A 21,481-nucleotide genomic window follows, 5' to 3' on the forward strand; every position below is an offset into this window, starting at 1 on the left:
GCCTGGGGGAACATGTTTAAGGGAAATAATCACTTACAGATGAGTCTCTCTCTGCTTCCATGTTCTCCACGCTTCCCTGACTGTCTCTAAACCTCTGTCGATATTTTACTCTTTCACTCTCTCACTCCTTTGCTCTTGCTCTCAGTCCCTCTCTCTCATTCTCTTTCCCTGTCTTGTGCTCCTATCTCTTCCTCTCACACTTTCTCAATATCTCTCTTTCTCTCTCCCACTCTCTCCTGTCTTTAACCCTGCCTCTGCTACATACAGTAGCTGACAGGATCCCAGCCCTGTTGTATTCTCTATGTACTGGTCCCCAGATCACAGCCTACCACTGGAGCCTGTGTGCATTGTACAGTACAAGAGGTGTTGCTTCTCCTTCACACTCTCTGACTGCTGCGGATTGGATCCTAACATTTTAAGGGCTTTAATTAGGAGGACGCGGTGTGTTTTTACACCCAGTTCACCGATTATGGCCCGTATTTTCTATTAGCTGGGCGCCACGGCTTTTGTAAAGCCTCATGCCCTCCTCTCTCTCCCCAGCCCTCCTCTCCTCCTCTGGGTTCAGTTGTTGTGGATGTGTGTAAGCTGCTAAGCGGATTGAGGGGAGTCTAGGGAGCCTGGTACTTTTCTCCTGTAGAGGACAGGGCTGCTAATCCTGTTTCAAGGCCGCAAACCCTGTGCCCTCAGCAGTCTCTCTCTCACACACTAGTCTCTCTCTCTCTCACACACTAGTCTCTCTCTCTCTCACACACTAGTCTCTCTCTCTCTCACACACTAGTCTCTCTCTCTCTCACACACTAGTCTCTCTCTCTCTCACACACTAGTCTCTCTCTCTCTCACACACTAGTCTCTCTCACACACTAGTCTCTCTCACACACTAGTCTCTCTCACACACTAGTCTCTCTCTCTCACACTAGTCTCTCTCTCTCTCACACTAGTCTCTCTCTCTCTCTCACACTAGTCTCTCTCTCTCTCTCTCTCACACTAGTCTCTCTCTCTCTCACTAGTCTCTCTCTCTCTCTCACTAGTCTCTCTCTCTCTCACACTAGTCTCTCTCTCTCTCTCACACTAGTCTCTCTCTCTCTCTCACACTAGTCTCTCTCTCTCTCTCACACTAGTCTCTCTCTCTCTCTCACACTAGTCTCTCTCTCTCTCACACTAGTCTCTCTCTCTCTCTCACACTAGTCTCTCTCTCTCTCTCACACTAGTCTCTCTCTCTCTCACACTAGTCTCTCTCTCTCTCACACTAGTCTCTCTCTCTCTCACACTAGTCTCTCTCTCTCACACTAGTCTCTCTCTCTCACACTAGTCTCTCTCTCTCTCACACTAGTCTCTCTCTCTCTCACACTAGTCTCTCTCTCTCTCACACTAGTCTCTCTCTCTCTCACACTAGTCTCTCTCTCTCTCACACTAGTCTCTCTCTCTCTCACACTAGTCTCTCTCTCTCTCACACTAGTCTCTCTCTCTCTCACACCTAGTCTCTCTCTCTCTCACACACTAGTCTCTCTCTCTCTCTCTCTCCACACTAGTCTCTCTCTCTCTCTCCACACTAGTCTCTCTCTCTCTCTCCTCACACTAGTCTCTCTCTCTCTCTCTCACACTAGTCTCTCTCTCTCTCACACACTAGTGTCTCTCTCTCTCTCTCTCTCTCTCTCACACACTAGTCTCTCTCTCTCACACTAGTCTCTCTCTCTCACACACTAGTCTCTCTCTCACACACACTAGTCTCTCTCTCACACACACTAGTCTCTCTCTCACACACACACACTAGTCTCTCTCTCACACACACTAGTCTCTCTCTCACACACACTAGTCTCTCTCTCTCTCTCTCACACACTAGTCTCTCTCTCTCTCTCACACACACTAGTCTCTCTCTCTCTCTCACACACACACTAGTCTCTCTCTCTCTCTCTCTCTCACACACACACACTAGTCTCTCTCTCTCTCTCTCTCTCTCACACACACACTAGTCTCTCTCTCTCTCTCTCTCCTCTCACACACACACTAGTCTCTCTCTCTCTCACACACTAGTCTCTCTCTCACTCACACACTAGTCTCTCTCTCTCTCACACACTAGTCTCTCTCTCTCTCTCCTCACACACTAGTCTCTCTCTCTGTCTCTCACACACACTAGTCTCTCTCTCTCTCTCACACACACACTAGTCTCTCTCTCTCTCTCTCTCTACACACACACACTAGTCTCTCTCTCTCTCTCTCTCTCTCACACACACACTAGTCTCTCTCTCTCTCTCTCTCTCTCTCTCCACACACACTAGTCTCTCTCTCACACACACTAGTCTCTCTCTCTCTCTCTCACACACTAGTCTCTCTCTCTCACACTAGTCTCTCTCTCACACTAGTCTCTCTCTCACACTAGTCTCTCTCTCACACTAGTCTCTCTCTCTCTCTCACACTAGTCTCTCTCTCTCTCTCACACTAGTCTCTCTCTCTCTCACACTAGTCTCTCTCTCTCTCACACTAGTCTCTCTCTCTCTCACACTAGTCTCTCTCTCTCTCACACACTAGTCTCTCTCTCTCTCACACACTAGTCTCTCTCTCTCTCACACACACTAGTCTCTCTCTCTCTCTCTCTCTCACACTAGTCTCTCTCTCTCTCTCTCACACTAGTCTCTCTCTCTCTCTCTCACACTAGTCTCTCTCTCTCTCTCTCTCACACACACTAGTCTCTCTCTCTCTCACACACTAGTGTCTCTCTCTCTCTCTCTCTCTCTCTCACACACTAGTCTCTCTCTCTCACACTAGTCTCTCTCTCTCACACACTAGTCTCTCTCTCACACACACTAGTCTCTCTCTCACACACACTAGTCTCTCTCTCACACACACACACTAGTCTCTCTCTCACACACTAGTCTCTCTCTCACACACACTAGTCTCTCTCTCTCTCTCTACACACTAGTCTCTCTCTCTTCTCTCACACACACTAGTCTCTCTCTCTCTCACACACACTAGTCTCTCTCTCTCTCTCTCACACACACACTAGTCTCTCTCTCTCTCTCTCTCTCTCACACACACTAGTCTCTCTCTCTCTCTCTCTCACACACACACTAGTCTCTCTCTCTCTCACACACTAGTCTCTCTCTCTCTCACACACTAGTCTCTCTCTCTCTCACACACTAGTCTCTCTCTCTCTCTCACACACTAGTCTCTCTCTCTCTCTCACACACTAGTCTCTCTCTCTCTCACACACTAGTCTCTCTCTCTCTCACACACTAGTCTCTCTCTCTCACACACACTAGTCTCTCTCTCTCTCACACACTAGTCTCTCTCTCTCTCACACACTAGTCTCTCTCTCTCTCACACACACTAGTCTCTCTCTCTCTCTCACACACTAGTCTCTCTCTCGCTCTCACACACTAGTCTCTCTCGCTCACACACACTAGTCACTCTCTCGCTCACACACACTAGTCACTCTCTCGCTCACACACACTAGTCACTCTCTCGCTCACACACACTAGTCTCTCTCTCGCTCACACACACTAGTCTCTCTCTCGCTCACACACACTAGTCTCTCTCTCGCTCACACACACTAGTCTCTCTCTCGCTCACACACACTAGTCTCTCTCTCGCTCACACACACTAGTCTCTCTTCTCGCTCACACACACTAGTCTCTCTTTCTCTCGCTCACACACACTAGTCTCTCTCTCGCTCACACACACTAGTCTCTCTCTCTCGCTCACACACACTAGTCTCTCTTTCTCTCGCTCACACACACTAGTCTCTCTTTCTCTCGCTCACACACACTAGTCTCTCTTTCTCTCGCTCGCACACACTAGTCTCTCTTTCTCTCGCTCGCACACACTAGTCTCTCTTTCTCTCGCTCGCACACACTAGTCTCTCTTTCTCTCGCTCGCACACACTAGTCTCTCTTTCTCTCGCTCGCACACACTAGTCTCTCTTTCTCTCGCTCGCACACACTAGTCTCTCTTTCTCTCGCTCGCACACACTAGTCTCTCTTTCTCTCGCTCGCACACACTAGTCTCTCTTTCTCTCGCTCGCACACACTAGTCTCTCTTTCTCTCGCTCGCACACACTAGTCTCTCTTTCTCTCGCTCGCACACACTAGTCTCTCTTTCTCTCGCTCGCACACACTAGTCTCTCTTTCTCTCGCTCGCACACACTAGTCTCTCTTTCTCTCGCTCGCACACACTAGTCTCTCTTTCTCTCGCTCGCACACACTAGTCTCTCTTTCTCTCGCTCGCTCACACTAGTCTCTCTTTCTCTCGCTCGCTCACACACACTAGTTTCTCTCGCTCGCTCACACACACTAGTTTCTCTCGCTCGCTCACACACACTAGTTTCTCTCGCTCGCTCACACACACTAGTTTCTCTCTCTCGCTCACACACACACGAGTCTCTCTCCTCTCTCTCACACACACGAGTCTCTCTCTCTCTCTCTCTCTCTCTCACACACTAGTGTCTCTCTCACACACTAGTCCAGAGTGACAGTCACACACTCATGCAGCATCACTCACACTCGGAGGACCATTATAGTCACGCACACAGATGCTGTCACATGCTCACTCCCAGCTGTGACATCTTTCTCACAGACACCAGAAGCCAGCAACATGAAAACACAAGCCACCCCAAGCCAATTGTCATCTTCAATCACTATGCTATCTTTGTGTAAATGTATGTATTTGGTCCATATATGCTGATGTGCTGTTTATCTGTGTCAGGAACATTGGGAGCCACCTGCTGATCACCAAGACAGTGGACGGCTGTGTTGGGACAGCCAACCATGTGAGCTCCCTAGAACATGCCCAGGCCCAGCTCACCCTCTCCTACAACCGCAGGGGCAACCTGGGCATCTACCTGACCAGCCCACAGGGCACCCGCTCCACACTGCTCGCTCCCAGGTACGTACAGACAGACAGACAGACAGACAGACAGACAGACAGACAGACAGACAGACAGACAGACAGACAGTGTATTACATACTTCCTGTCTCTCCTCTCCAGGCCTCATGACTACTCATCAGAGGGCTTTAATGACTGGGCTTTCATGACCACGCACTCCTGGGGCGAGGACCCCCGGGGGGAGTGGACCCTGGAGATGGTAAACGTGGCAGGGGCCAGCGACTATGGTAAGACACCTCTCATTTACTACCTTAACATATGCTATTGTTATGTCTGGAACATTGTCTGGGAGCTCAGAGAGAGAAAGAGAGAGTGACAGGGCTTCTGTTAGTGCAGCCGTGTCTGACTAGCAGTGTCACTGAAAGAATGTGTGTGTGTGTGTGTGACGGATGTATGCTTGTGATTGCATTTATCTGTGCATCATATGTGTTTGATTCATTGATGTACTGCTTGTGAAAGAGTGTGTGCATGCGCAGTAAGTGCTTGATTTATGTGTTAATGGATTTGTGTATTTCATAGTGTGCGTCAGTGCATGTACAGCATTCATGTGTTGATGATTTTGTGTGTGTGTGAGATGCTTCCAGACCGCTAACAGGGAGTGTTTTATACGCGGGGCAGCAGTGTCTGTGCCTGCAGAGCTTTCCTTTTGATCCCTTTTATACAAGCTGTCAGGCAGTCTCGCTCTAGCTCCACACACCCACTTCTAAATCAGCTTCATTAAACCAGGGAGGGTAAATCAAGCAGGGGAGTGGAGGGCCCTGCTGTCTGACCCATGCTGACCTAGGCTGAACCAGGCTGATCCAGAATAACTATGACCTAAGGCCCATCCAGGCCCTCTCAGACAATCTTTTTGGGGTTTATTTGTAGTTCTCTCTCTTGCTTTCATTTTGTTTTCTCTCTCTCACTTCTCTCTTTCTCGCGTTCCCTCCCTCCCTCTGGCTGTAGATCTCTCAGCCCCTCCCCCCCTTTCTGGGATTTAGGAAGTTGGACCCTCTCAAAGGGCTTGTCATATAAATGGCTCTCCCGGGAAGGGTTGTTCTTAACTAACGGGTCTATAGAGAAACACCTGAATGTATGCTTATACATGTAATGCTTTACTTCGAGGAATCTTTTCCTGTCATTCCATCCAGGAAATCCAAGAATATAGAAGGAGCAGGATAGAAGCTGCAGTTACAGAACCCTCCCTGAAGAGTGCCAAAGCCTTGCTGGCGTAGACGGTGGCTTGGAGATCTGTGCTGTTGTTGCTTATGTGTAACACTCTCTCTCCCTCCCTCTCTCTAGGCACTCTGACTCAGTTCACCCTGGTGCTGTATGGTACAGGCTCAGACTCTCCCAGCTCCACAGCCAAGGACCTCTCTCAGTCCAGTAACGGCAGCTGTAAGACTTTTGACCTACAGCAGATTTGCATTGGTAAGAATATTACTGTTGGTTACTGTAAGAGAATGCAGATTCTGTACCTAGGGTCTCGTAGAGCTGTGGTCTGCCCAGGCTTTTGTTTCTGCACAGCACAAATGCACCTAATTCAATCCATCATGGTCTAATGGATCAAAGTCTGCCCCACTGTGGCTCTGCAGGCCTCAGTTGCCTACCCCTAGCCTAAACCTAACCATTTAATGAACAGGTACATTTACACTGCACACTGTACAGGTAAGACCGGAGAGATGAAACTCCTATGGAAAGTGTATGGCTTGTATAGGTTAAACCCTAGAGCAGGAGGCTCCAACAGGTAGATTGTGAGCTACCAGCAGCTCGCAGTCCACCTATGATAAACTTGCCAATTAATTCTGAAAGTACATGCATTTATTTCATGTGTTCCATCGCAATCTGTCGTAAACATAAAGCTCCCGGCTACTATCCAATCAAAGGCACATTGACATTATCCCACCCCTGGTTAGCCACTGTTGACTTAAAAATCCAAATGTAACACAATATCTGGCAATTCTATTCCGGCAATATTGTTTGGTGCGCCCGTTTGTCTAATGATAGCCGGCGTCTTGTGGGTAGACAGGACTTTCCCCATAAACCTTCTCAATTAAATGTGAACAAACATTTAACCTCACAGAACTAGGCCATATCATGATTGGTTGGCCATTGCTTTGCAAACTCTGCCATGTTCTATAGATATCAAGACTTGTCTTCTGATGTGGTGTAAGCATTGACATGGACTCCATTTTTGTTGTTTCTTTATGAATAATTGTTATATTGACAGTAAAAAATACAATTAAACTGCTAGAAATGAATTCAGAAAATACAAAACATAATTTTATGGGGCCTGTTTATTAACCATTATATTACCCGGGTATATTGACAGAATGCACAAATCTTGTTCACTAAGGATCTGGGGAATGGTAGAGGAGAATAAAATAATGTGCCTATTTGAAAGCTCTAAAAAAAGAGTAGCTTGTGACATGTTTACGTTTTTAAAAGTAGCATTCATGCTAGAGGTTGGAGACCACTGCCCTAGAATAAGACTGGGAGAGACAGGAACAGTCTGACCCCTGCAGGATCCCCTGGGTATCACAATTTAACACTTGTTGGTATACTGTATCAGATAGTGAGTGGCGTAATGGCATAGATGTAGGTTGTGAAGCAAGAACTCTGGATGGTTGAGTTTGTTGATCAGCTCGTCCTCAGAGACATCTACTGCGATAAATTAAACATGGGGGCAGATTAGCGAGGACTGCATTTTCCCAGCTAAACTGACTAAGACGCACCTCCAACAACACATAATTCTGTCCCAAAACAATACTAAAAACAGGACAGGTAAAACAAAAAAAATGACATTAAGGAATGGACAACCAATGGGTTACATTGGTTTCAAGTTTGAATCCGTACATATTTGACGAGCTGATCATAGTGAAAAAGAAAATATTTCTGCGTTTGCCGTTGTGTAAACACATTGATTCTCATTGCAAATAGGCCCAGGATAACTCCTGATAAAGTTGGGTAGCTTAGTCATGGGAATCAGGACTAATAAAGCAAATGCAACTGCCTGTTTTAGGAACAGTAGGCCTACCAAATGGATGGGCATTCATAAAATTCCATTGCAGGCTGACACTGACGGCTACGCTCCGCCGACTGACGGCTACGCTCCGCCGACTGACGGCTACGCCCCGCCGACTGACGGCTACGCCCCGCCGACTGACGGCTACGCCCCGCCGACTGACGGCTACGCCCCGCCGACTGACGCCGACTGACGGCTACGCCCCGCCGACTGACGCCGACTGACGGCTACGCCCCGCCGACTGACGGCTACGCCCCGCCGACTGACGCCGACTGACGGCTACGCCCCGCCGACTGACGCCGACTGACGGCTACGCCCCGCCGCCGACTGACGCCCCGCCGCCGACTGACGGCTACGCCCCGCCGACTGACGGCTACGCCCCGCCGACTGACGGCTACGCCCCGCCGACTGACGCCGACTGACGGCTACGCCCCGCCGACTGACGCCGACTGACGCCCCGCCGCCGACTGACGGCTACGCCCCGCCGCCGACTGACGGCTACGCCCCGCCGCCTGACGCCAACGGCTACGCCCCGCCGACTGACGGCGACATCAATTAGGTGTCTTTTTTTGGTCCTGTCCAGACCAGTCTTATTTTTTATTTTTTCACACCCACGGATGTAGATTTTTGGTCGGGACCAAATCTGAACTAATTATAGACGTCTATATTTGGTTTGCTCTGGGCCTCCCGAGTGGTGCAGTGGTCTAAGGCTCGGCATCGCAGTGCTAGCTGTGCCACTAGAGATCCTGGGTTTGAGTCCAGGCTCTGTTGCAGCCGGCCGTGACCGGGAGACCCATAATTGCCCCAGCGTCTTCCAGGTTAAGGGAGGGTTTGGTCGGCATGGATGTCCTTGTCCCAACGCGCACTAGCGACTTCTGTGGCGGGCCGGGCGCAGTGCACGTTGACATGGTCGCCATGCCCTCTGACACATTGGTGTGGCTGGCTTCCGGGTTAAGTGGGCATTGTGTCAAGAAGCAGTGCGGCTTGGTTGGGATGTGTTTCGCAGGACGCACGGCTCTCGAAATTCGCCTCTCCCGAGTCCGTACGGGAGTTGCAGCGATGAGACAAGACTAACTATTAATTGGATACCACAAAGTTGGGGAGAAAAACGGGGGTGGGGGGGAAGAGACTAACAAGTTTAAACATTTGGTTTGGTCTGGACCGACCTTCATTTGGTCCAAACATAGACGGCTGGCTATAAATTACGTTTTTTCAACTTTCATTAAGAACTGAAATTTTACCTGATTTCAACGTCTGGAAAATATGTATTTTCACCTTTCATTCAGAACCTAAAATGAACCTCACTTCAACGTCTGGAAAATACTTAATTAATGGGACTATTCTAGTTTTGTGGGGGTATAGGAGGTGGGCAGGATTTTTTTTTTGGTCTCATCTAGAGCAGCAGAACGGCCAGGACCGGGCCTGGCTGTGATCAACACATTCAGCCAGTTAGCCGATGACAACTCTTATTAGTGCAGCCAGACCAGCTCTGTAGACATACTGTGTCATTTGTTGGAATTTAGTCCCTACTCCTCCCTCTTGCCTCTGTCATCAACCCCTTCTCCCTCAACACTCTGTCACTATTCCCACCCTCTTCCTCTCTCTCCCTTCCTTTTTTCCTGCTGTCCCCTTTCATTTGATCCTTCCTCTCTCTCCCACCCACTTCAACTCTTTCAACAGGGAGAGAATGACAACTGATTATGAACCAAGTAATTAGATTGGGATAATGGTCTGTCTGACCGTGTAGGCTGGGGGGGAATGGGCCTTGGGTGGATGCGGAGGGGGGGGGGGGGGGGTGGGGCCTCAGTAGCTGTGTGTGTGAGATTAGCTTTCCAAATCATTGGGGGAGATAAGGAGTTACAGGGTGCTGCTACTGAAACTACTGCGGTGATAACACACCGACACTAATGCCACTGCCAAACTGTCCACGTGGATGTGCAGACTTAGTACAGATAAATGCTTCAGAGCTTATTAGAAAGTCCATATATCTACGATATTATTTCCAACTGGGTTGGCAAAGCACTGCTCAGGGCATAGATATGCTACAGTGCATTTCTCCTCAGACTGATGAGGGATTTACACACGCTGCATTTGTCTCAGCACACAATCTGCACAGCTCATCAACACATTCACACTCTAAACAGTTTGCAGCAGGAAACTGTTAATTCTAGCAGAAGCTACATGAACATTATGCAGCTTAAGTTGAGGGAACATTCACAGGCTCATGATTTTAATGCTCCAGAATGAGGCGATGCGTAATGTGCTGCATGATTGTCATGGCAGACTATTCAAATACAGTTCACATATTTGAAGCTTTGTGCGAACTATATCCATTTATTACCGGTGGTTGTGCACTAACCGTGTTAAATGAAGAATTTGAACACCAGCAGTACTAAAATATGTCTGTTTCTCCTCTTGTCTCCTTGTATGCAGAGTGCAATGGTGGCTACTACCTCTTCCAGCAGGGCTGTGTGAGGGACTGTCCAGCCGGCTACACCGCAGGCTCCCAGCTCCTCAGTTACACCATGGGGAACTCTGTGGATCCAGCCTCGGTCCCCTCCTGCCTGCCCTGCCAAGCCCCCTGCCTGACCTGCAGCGGCCTCAGCCCCAGCGCCTGCCTCTCCTGCCCCCCTCACAGCCACCTGGACCCTGTGTCCAGCACCTGCCTGCACCTCAACCAGATCCAGAGGGAGTCCCCCGGCAACTACATGGTGGGCCAGGGCAACACCAGTCCCCGCCCAGAGCTCAGCTCGCGCCTGCCCGTCACCATCGCCGTGCTCAGCTGCATGATCATCATGGCCACCTTCGCTGGGGTGTTCGTTCTGCTGCAGCTGAGATCTGGAGTCCTGGCCAAACTGCCCTCACTGGAGGAGGCCGGCTCAGGCCTGAGGGGGGGCTTCGGCCTGGGGGGCAGCAGCAGAATGGTGTCGTACCGCGGTATCCCTACAGTGTGGGGCGACGAGGGGGTGAACACTGACTCCGACAATGATGAGTTTGACGTCCACAATGAGAAGACTGCCTTTATCAAAACACAAAGTGCTCTTTAACCCCCTCCTGTCTTCGTATTCCTGCTTTCTACAGCCTTCCCCCAATCACTCTGAGTCGTCTAATTCCGGGCTCCCTGTCCTCCTCATGGTCCCCTCTGGTTTCTCTTTCCCTGTTTCGCTCCCTCGTTCTTCCTCTCATCGGGTTTCATCCTCCAGGTTTAGTGTTCCACTCTGTAGTGGGTGACCTGATGGGAGACTGGAGTCACGCGGAACAGGGATGGCCTGGGCGTGCTCAGCGCTCGCTTCACACTCGGGTGCTTTTCTATTAAACTGTCTCTCTGTGCCCTTTCGCCCTCAATCACCATCAGACAGAGTGTTTTCTGAACACAGCCCATTTCCCGAACGGCTCCAGGGTTTCCCTGTCACAATAAACAAACCATTATTGTTTGCTCTCTCCCTGCTTTTTTTCTTCTTCATCTCCAGTTCCAGTGCAGTAGCCAGATGAGATTGTAAATTGGGGGTACACTGTGTGTGTGTGTGTGTGTGTTGAGTGGACAGCGAGATCGGGGTAGGGTCAGGTTCTGAGAAGCCACAGCAGAGTCCTCAAAGTCCCACTGTTTTGGTGAATCAGCCCCAGGCCCTCCCAGAGCTGCTGAGTGTGTCCATGCTGCAGTATGAGACTGTATCTCTCTCTCAGCTCTGGCTGGATACAAGGCTATGAGTCCATGAGACTAGCAACGCCCACTCTACCCCCAGCATGGGGGGATGGGGTTCGGGCCGAGTGCTCGCTCGTTGCCAGATCCCCAAAGATAGGTCAGCAGTTCACCCAGCTACGCCTCCACACTTTACTGGGACTCAGAATTTTGACCAAAATAATATTGCCTCTATGATTAAAACCCCATTCCCAAGAAAAAAGTACCTAGGAATAATTAAATTGGCTTTCCACTTTAGTCTTTTAATTGCTCAGCTTCTGAGGGTGAGAGTGTTAGTGAGATGCATTGTGGATGGGGCTCAGTACAGTAGAAGTGACTTAACACAAGGGCTTCTCTGAGTAGCTATACAGGTAGTGAGAGGACTGTGATAGAGAGAAGGGTTTTACGCACTGCAGAGGAGAGAGAGAGAGAATAACAAAGTCTGGCCATGATTACCAGACGGGGCACTCCACTCTCCCTATTCTGCTGCTCTTTTAATGCTGTTCATCACACACACTTAGCACTATGTTGGTCTTGTGTGTTTTTGTGTGTCTGAGTGTGTGACGGCCAAGTGTGTGAGCAGGTGTCCAGTTGAGCAAAAGGAAGGAATGAGCACATTAGGAATACTAAGGATGTGGTTGTGTTTGTAGGCTGAGTTATGATACTGGTTGGTCGATGTTGTGTCCCTGTCTGCTGTTCTTTAAAGAACTGAGGTTGGCTATAATAAGCAAACTTCTTTTAAAATGTTTTATCTGTCATTGAGACTTATCACTGCTTCTCTCCAGTCGTCATCAGACTTATCACTGCTTCTCTCCAGTCGTCATCAGACTTATCACTGCTTCTCTCCAGTCGTCATCAGGGATGTCGATGCAAACCAGAGATAATCTGTTTCATATACTTGCCAATGAATTATATCCTGAATGACACTACAGCTCAGATGTGTTCCAAGGGATTTTTTTTCTATTCAAACTATCTTTATTGAAAAACTTAAGTGAATGTTTGGCTGCATATCTTCCTTCTACAATCTGTACCTCATTAATTCATCCATTGGACAAATATTGGATCCATCCATCTTTAAAAAAAAAAAAAATTGTTGAAGTTATTGTTCATTTCCAGCAGATAATAGGGGGCTTCGCTGAGAGGGGTTGTCATAGTGACAACATGCATATAAGATTGATGCAGCTGCTCATCCCGTCCTCACTCAGATCACACAGCAACGGCAGCAGAGTATATGTGTTCCATAGCTATGATGAAGGATTATATAGGTCAAAGAGAAGGATATTTCTTTTGAACCGTAGGAGTTTTCCTTTCACTGATTTACACTTCTACAGTAATAATAAGACTGAAATGTCTTTATCTACAGTGCCAGGGCTGTAGGGCTGCGGTCTCGCTCATCTTTTTCTCTCTCCTCCCCTACTCTGTCCTGGCACAACTTAAATGTAATTTAATATATCCTGATTTATGCCCTCTGAATGGATTGTTTTTTAAGGGGGAGGGGGGGTGATCCCTATGCTTTAAATCTTATGTAATTAAAAGCATTGCTGAGGAAGAATTAATCTTCAATACACAGATTGAGGAGTTGCTATCCTCTGAGAGCAAAGTAATGACGGCCAACTTTGAGCAAAATATGTAATTATTACAAAGATGGAATAGTGTGCCATTTAGCCCTGGCTGATGTAAGGTGCTGTAATGCTGTCATTGATGATAATTTTAAGGGAACAAATTAAGAAGTAACAGAAATCCTAAGAGATTTTTCTTCCCACCAGAATTATATTTGAGCCGCTGCTGAGGCAATCATTTGAATGACCCAACGTACTTTCCCCATTTACATTGTTTCCTCTAAGTTGGTCACGCCTGAATGTGGAAATCTCTATTGCATTATAACAGTATGTCTAAGGAAACGGACAGTTGCTGGGAAAGAGGTTGTGTCCCTTGCAGTGCAGCCTCAATACTACATCTGACTGCAGCAGAGTTTCTGGCATTACCAAAGACAGGGCAATTTAGAGTTGTGTTCAGTACAGTTCTGCTCCAGATTGCTGAGCCTGAGTTAGGGAGATGATGCAATCTGCGGTTTTCTATATGCATTGATTCATAAATCAGATGAATATGTCCTTTTTTTAAGCTCTTTCTGTTATTCCTGCTTTTTAATGCAGCGAGACCTTTCCCTCTCCACCCCCTGCTTGGTGACGGTGGTGGAGCAGAGACATTCTGATGCTGAGATACAGCGTTGGATGTGGAGGGAGCAGATTGAGAATGTGTCCCATCCCCATACACTAAAGGGCTGAATGAGGCTGTGTGTGTGTGTGTGTGTTTATAACTACAGAAGAAACACACTCTTGGGGGTTAAACAGAGCTCTGGATACACCGCCCATCCAGCTCTGTCCACCTCTCCACACCTCTCCTTATGAAGTCTTTGGCCTGGGACTACATATTATACCTTACAGAAACCGTGACCTATGAATAATGTCAAAGAATGACTACCTTAGATGGGACATAACTCTAAAATAAGGCCTATTTTTGTACTATATATATATATATGGTGCAGTGTAATTTTCTTGTAATTTAAAGATTTCTTTTTGCTCTTGTTAAATTTGTCCTTTTTATTTAATTGATAGATTCTATGAAAAATAAAGATCTATGCAAACTTCAGGATTTGTCATGTGCTTTTCTATGTGATTAATGGTTGGCTGTATTTCAAGAATCAATATCTTCTGTCCAGCTAGATTGAATTGAGTAGAGTACTTTATTTCATCTGAGTGCTGTGCTCCAAGAGGGTACAATGGCAGTTCATATATAGAGTCAAAGCATAGCTCTACAGGAGTTGGACAATTGTGGTAAATGAAAGTAAAAGTATAACCTGTTTCTTACATCCGCAGTACTGTGTATCGCACCAGAAGAGCTACAGTCAGTGTCCTCGACCCAGGGTTGGGTAGGTTACTTTCTTAACAGAATCCGTAAATTACTAAACTCAGCAAAAATAGAAACATCCCTTTTTCAGGACCCTGTCTTTAAAAGATAATTCGTAAAAATCCAAATAACTTCACAGATCGTCATTGTAAAGGGTTTAAAGACAGTTTCCCATGCTTGTTCAATGAACCATAAATGAACATACACCTGTGGAACGGTCGTTAAGAAACTAACAGCTTACAGACAGTAGGCAATTAAGGTCACCGTTATGAAAACTTAGGACACTAAAGAGGCCTTTCTACTGACTCTGGAAAAACACAAAGAAAGATGCCCAGGGTCCCTACTCATCTGCGTGAACGTGCCTTAGGCATGCTGCAAGGAGGCATGAGGACTGCAGATTTGGCCAGAGCAATAAATTGCAATGTCCGTACTGTGAGACGCCTAAGACAGTGCTACAGGGAGACAGGACGGACAGCTGATCGTCCTCGCAGTGGCAGACTACGTGTAACAACACCTGCACAGGATCGGTATATCTGAACATCACACCTGCGGGACAGGTACAGGATGGCAACAACAACTGCCTGAGTTACACCAGGAATGCACAATCCCTCCATCAGTGCTCAATCTGTCCGCAATAGGCTGAGAGAGGCTGGACTGAGGGCTTGTAGGCCTGTTTTAAGGCAGGTCCTCACCAGACATCACCGGCAACAACGTCGCCTATGGGCACAAACCCACCGTCACTGGACCAGACAGCACTGGCAAAAAGTGCTCTTCACTGACGAGTCACGGTTTTGTCTCACCAGGGGTGATGGTCGGATTCGAGTTTATCGTTGAAGGAATGAGCGTTACACCGAGGCCTGTACTCTGGAGCGGGATTGATTTGGAGGTGGAGGGTACGTCATGGTCTGGGGCGGTGTGTAACAGCATCATTGGACTGAGCTTGTCAATCTCAACGCTGTGCGTTACAGGGAAGACATCCTCCTCCCTCATGTGGTACCCTTCCTGCAGGCTCATTCTGACATGACCCTCCAGCATGACAATGCCAGATACTGTTACTTTTGACCCCCTCTTTGTTCAGGGACACATTGTTCCATTTGTTAGTCACGTCTGTGGAACTTGTTCAGTTTATGTCTCAGTTGTTGAATCTTATGTTCATACAAATATTTACACATGTAAAGTTTGCTGAAAATAAACGCAGTTGTCAGTGAGAGGATGTTTCTTTTTTTTGCTGAGTTTAGTTGTCCAAAACTGTAATCAGTAACGTAACTTTTTGGCTAACGTTACCCAAACTCAGTAACGTACATTGTTACTTCTGGAATACTTTACCCTTAAGAGGGACAGGTTAACGTTTTTCGTCATGAATCTTGTTCTGGAGGCAGCTATGCAGAGTGGTCACTAATTGCCACAGTCATAAAATATGATTTTAAACCTAACATTAACCACACTGTTAATGCCGAAGCTTAAATTAAGAACTAAAACATTTTTTTTGTTTCATTAACTTGTACAATATTGACTGCAGCTGACCCATTTAGCGGAAATCGCTCAGCTCTGCGTCGAGGACAAGACTCATCTCAATAAACGTCAACCTGTTAAGATGCATTAGAAAAAAACAAATGAATATTACCAATTGAACAACATCCATTGCAGGATAAATTACAGAGTTGGCCATAAATGGATGCTGCATTTTACTTAATGGGTTGGTTACGTAGGCTTCCTCTAACCCATTGCTTTCTACTACAGATAATACGATTATGCTATATCTTTACATAAAAAACACCAGTCTGTCGGATTTCCGGTCATTCCAATGAATTTAATACCCCTTGATCTTCAAGAATAGGATTTGGAAATATAGATTAGCCAAATTGTTTTACCTCAGCATAAACCCAAAACTAAGGACTAATTAGCCTACTCTGTTGTCTATGATTTATTTTGTTGTCATGGAGGATTAATTAGGCTCATTGCTTTGAGTTGAAAAATAAATGCTGCTCTTGGAATGGCATGCTTTGAACACTCCCGAAAAGCGCTTTTTTGCATGTGAAAAATGGAACTGAGGTAAAGACAGTTTCAAGTTGGATATTCACGCTTTCAAACCATTTGAGCCCCAGACTCCAAATAAGTGTCATGATGTTGGAAAATTTGCGCACAACTTTGCACAGGTCTTATCTTCACGATTTGGACATTAATTCGCATTCCAAAGCTAATAAACATATGGAAATGTGAGCAGCATTTTGTATTCCTAGTTGAATTAGTTAGGGAGCATAAACAAAGTACAAACTTTTTATACATTCAAAATTCAATAGCTCCTTGGTCATGTGACCTGACTTTAAACAAGGTTCAATGTACGCTGACTACCCTTATATATTGCACAACCTTGAGTTTGTCCATTTTCATCTCACTCGATTTTACATGAATTTTTCAAACTAAAATGTCAATAGCTCCTTGGTCATGTGACCTACTGACCTCCAAACAAGGTTCAGAATGTCCACCGACTATGCCTTCATATCGCACACTATTGTTTGTCTACTTTCATCTCATGCTATTAGACTTAAATCTGTAAGCCTGAGACCCAGTGGGTGTGGACATTGCTGTACAGTGGACACCCACACTCAGAAGTCATTTGGAGAAAAAGAGAGTATCTGACTGAGAGTAGTTAACAGTGATTACTATTATCTGTCTAACACTCTTGTACCCTCAAACCCTTCCAGGATATTACAATCTCACACCACAGGATATTCCATGGTCCCTAGACTCCTTTCTAACAGTCCTCAAGCTTCAATAGGATAGTCAATGACTGTGTAACTGTTGAAATTCAGAGTCAATGTTATCCTTTTAGTAAGTCTTCTGGTCAGGCATAAAATGTTATCTCCAGTTTCTTGCTTTCTCAGGTCCTGCTGAGTGGACGGTATTGATGCCTTTTCAGTCTAGCTCCAGTTAGGTGTCGTCATGTGATAAGCACCACGCCACCCCTCTCCCGTTTCATAACACCCTCAAACCTTCTACCATTTGTCTACACTCCAAGAACCATGAGAACCCTCTAGCTGTAGACGCCCCCAGATCCATGACAACGGAGATTCCCATATCCATAGCCTTCTTAGCTTGTAGGTCTGAAAGCGTTTTTGTCAATATTATGTTGAAATATCAAAGACTAAGCTTTTCCTTTCAAGTCAAAGCCTTGTTTGCCTTTATACATACACATATACTACTAACTAGTTCTGTTTATTTTGACTTTGCAACATAAAAATCTTGTTGGGAGCTGTAAAAACACTTCTACAGATGTATGTTAATAAAGAAATACTACAGCTCAGTGCAATGGTAAATGTTAAGTCAGCTGTGGGATATGGACAGTAGAGGGGGATGCTGTTGTACTGACAGTCAGCACTATTTTCAGGACTTTTCTTTATGAGGGTCACAGCACTGGAGAATAACCTGGTTCTGATCCAGATGTACCAAACTCATTTGCCTGAGGGTGGCCTCATAACTGTATTTACTATTTTAGTTTGCTTGTACACTGGTCAACCTTAGGCACTGCATGCAATACTTGCTGTTGTTTGTAATAATTAGTCATGTTTTTGTCCACATTTGTTTGGAAATACGTGTAACTGTCTTTTGTCGTTGGCAAATTCAGCTGCATGGTACTGTGCCGTTAGTTGTCATGTTGTCACTAAGCTGGTTGTTGTTAGTCTAAAGCATACTTTTACAAGTTTGTTTAATATTTGCATTTATCACCCAGCTCTTTGCCTCAAGAGTCCAGTCTGCCTTTCACGGCCCTTATCGAAAAAACGACATTGTAATTACTTTGGTGTTCGAACAGAGGTGCTTAAAGGAAGGTGCACAGGTAGGCCTCATGAAAAACAATGTTTCATATGCTCTTTTTAATCACAGTAATAGGCAGTGATTTGTCAGAGTGAGCTTGATAATGTGAAATAATCCTTTTCATAGCATCACTTTCATATACTGTACATTAAGACAAATCCTTCTACTGTGAGTATTAGCACTCAGTTTACATAACTTATCCAATTTGTGAGTGTCTGCTAAATGACGTAAATGTAAATAACCTGATAATGACTTGATATTTGAGTGCATTCACAACAAGCCACCTGCAGACAACTTACAAAATGCAATAGTGCATTTGAGGGTTCCTTTTTCTGATGAAAATAGTTGTTTGATGCATGGCCTACTATTTCTAACTGGGAAAAATGAATTCCCACATCTTTTGTGTAACACCAAAATGTATAACATTCACACAACTACACGTTGATAGCTACAGTTTTTTTCCTGTGCAGTGATCAACTTACATTTTGATATCTTTTTGTATTTCTGAGTGACGTAAAGGTATCGACATAGTGATGAATTAAGTTTTAATGTCATTACAGAAAACATACAACAAAATGAAGGAGTTAACAACACATTACAAACAGAGCATGTCATGAAACTGGCAAATAAAGTTGACAATGGAAAGGAAATATTGATGATGGACAGAAATTCAGTCAACACCAACTAGATCATTACTCCAGAGACAGAGGGACAGAAGGTGAGGCAGAGGCTCTAGAGGACAGGAAAGATGACATACAAGGACGAAGAGTACTCCGGCGACAGGGACAGAACAAGTGAGTGATGCTAAAAGAATGACCAGACCAGGGGCAAAGTAATTTTACATTTCTATTAAGATGGACAGGTGGAAGAAAATAAAGCCCTTACAGGTACCTCAACTCTACAACAGCCATGGACAGATGTGCTTTATTCTGAATGTAGTAAGGTCAATCCATGCTGCACCTTGGCATTCAAATACCAGCAAATCAAAGCTAGTCACAGCCGGAAAAAAGCCTCACCTTACTTCTGTGCCTCGGCCACCTGCACCTTTCAGTCGTGTAAAGCATAATACATGTTTAAACAACAAAAAAGACCTAGCAAATATGTCAACATTGTATTCTGATTTGGTGAGGTGACACCAACGAAGTGAGAGAAGATGTAGGCCTGTAAGATATAATCGCAGAGGTGCAGTAGCAAAGGCAGCACAAAAAGGTGTCCGCAGCTACCACTACAGAGAGTTTAAAAACACATGTACAGAAGAGATGTTGGCAGGCAACATTACAAGAAGCCCTTCAAAAGATATTCTCAGTGATTGGGGCTGAAATCAGAAAGAGCACAAGGCTGCACGATGACATGATGCTAGAGCTCATGCTTGCACAAAAGGTTTTGAAGGGGTGTGCCACAACTTCAGCTACTACATCTGGATACATGCAGCACCTCTAAGTCGAGCCATTTGGCATTCACTTGTACACAGAAGAGGGTTTGAAGATCCTAGTTGAACATCTGAGAAAGCGCAGTCCAGTGTCTCTTCATCTTGATGCCACTGGTGAGGTTGTGTCTAAGATTAGCAATCAAAGTAAAATAGTTCTGTACTATGCTCTGTTCCTGCCCAGAATGGGCAAGGATAAACCCCCCTCTCCCCGTATCCGAGATGATTAGTGTTCAGCACTCCATCCCAACAATAACCTTTTGGTTAATGGAGACAGTACGCAAGGTCTCACAAATGACAAGCTGCAAGGTGAGACAGGTGGAGGCTGATTTCATCTGGGCGCTGATTGGAAGTGTATTTCTCTCATTTAACAAAGAGCTTCACTTCTTATCTAAACTGAGCCCACAGCATAGTTTGCTTGGAGGAAAAAGAAGATTGCGAAGACTTCAGTGCTCCATCTGTGCTCTGCCCACATCCTTAAGGCTGTCGGCCAGGGATTTGGGAAGAAAACAAATGACAAAGGGCTCAAAGAGTATGAAACGTTTTGCTTTGCCTTGTTGCTCAACAGCACCTCTTTCTTCAAGGCACTCAATGCCTTTAGACAAGTGTGTGCTTTTCAAATCACAACATAAAAGTCATCTTGTGGATGAATCGCAAAAGCATTTAGATGAGAGTATTGAAGTCAGACAAGGTGAAAGTGGAGGACGTGATGAGAGATTGCACTTTCTTCATAACTGTCATATCAGCAAAAAATAAAACTATGTGGACAATCTCCCTTCACACGTGAATTCATGTCAGTTCTTATACATTCGCAAAGTCTTCTGCAGGAGACACAGGCAGGGCCTGAAAATAGGTTTTTCTGCCCTGGGATAATCAATGTTCTAAAGGACACTTACATGGCCATTTTCGCCCCTATGGAGTGGGTTACTGCTGGGTGACCTTACAAGATATTGTAATGTGACCAACACAACATCGCAATCAGTGAAGTCACGGGACACCAACTGCTATGTGGAACAGTGGTTCTGGATCCTGAAGCATTCCCTTTTGCAAAAGAAGAAATTCCTCTGTCCAGCTGAATTCATTTTGAAAATGCATGCCACCCTCCAAGGAAGGTATAGGGAGCACATAATAAAACATGATCTGCCAGAATCACTGTTCACCAAATCCTCCTACCACAACAAGTCGTTGGACCAGGAAGAGGAGCAGTGGGCCATGAGACAAAGGAAAGACTCACCTCACAAGTCCAGGTCAAAGTATTCCCAGCCTCGCAGACAATTACCTGAGCCAAAGAAGAAGGGTAAAAAGAAACCAGCAGGGAAGGCACACCACGAGAAATATGAAAGCAGGGATGAGGCAACATCACTCCAAGACAGAGGCTGCAGGCCAGGTATGTTTTTTTTTTCAAATGTTAAAGGATTGTGATAGTTTGTTTTCAGTTCTTGTTTAAGCAGACAATAACTCATGCAAATGAAACACATTTAGAAATTGCAGGTCACAGCTCTGTGGCGAAGAAACAATTGCAAGGTGGTGGTTGCTGTTGTGAGGTCTACAGACAAAAAGTCCTCTTTCCTTCTCCATCATTCAGAGTTTAAAACTCTGCAGCCCCATAAATGGCTTGTGGGTGAGGTAAATACTAGTCATAACATGACAATAAGCATTTTTTTCAATCACAATTCTAAACATATCGTGGGAAAAAAATTCATACAGTATGAAGGATGAACATAGAAGTACACTGCTCAAAAAAATAAAGGGAACACTTAAACAACACAATGTA

General features: G+C 45.7%; 1 protein-coding gene across 4 annotated transcripts in view; it reads left to right on the forward strand.

Moving 5' to 3' along the window:
• The window catches only part of LOC106562248 (furin-1), a 98,577-nt gene extending 84,367 nt beyond the window's left edge, over window positions 1-14,210 (forward strand). For all 4 annotated transcript variants that reach the window (XM_014127011.2, XM_014127008.2, XM_014127012.2 and 1 more), the window contains exons 13-16: window positions 4,699-4,878; window positions 4,981-5,105; window positions 6,160-6,288; window positions 10,316-14,210. In XM_014127011.2, coding sequence (XP_013982486.1) covers window positions 4,699-4,878; window positions 4,981-5,105; window positions 6,160-6,288; window positions 10,316-10,929 — 1,048 coding nt within the window. In that variant the 3' untranslated portion in view covers window positions 10,930-14,210. The remainder of the gene's footprint in view (window positions 1-4,698; window positions 4,879-4,980; window positions 5,106-6,159; window positions 6,289-10,315) is intronic.
• The last annotated feature ends 7,271 nt before the right edge of the window (window positions 14,211-21,481 follow it).

This window comes from Salmo salar, chromosome ssa11 (assembly GCF_905237065.1).
Source record: "Salmo salar chromosome ssa11, Ssal_v3.1, whole genome shotgun sequence".
Taxonomy (NCBI): Eukaryota; Metazoa; Chordata; class Actinopteri; order Salmoniformes; family Salmonidae; genus Salmo; species Salmo salar.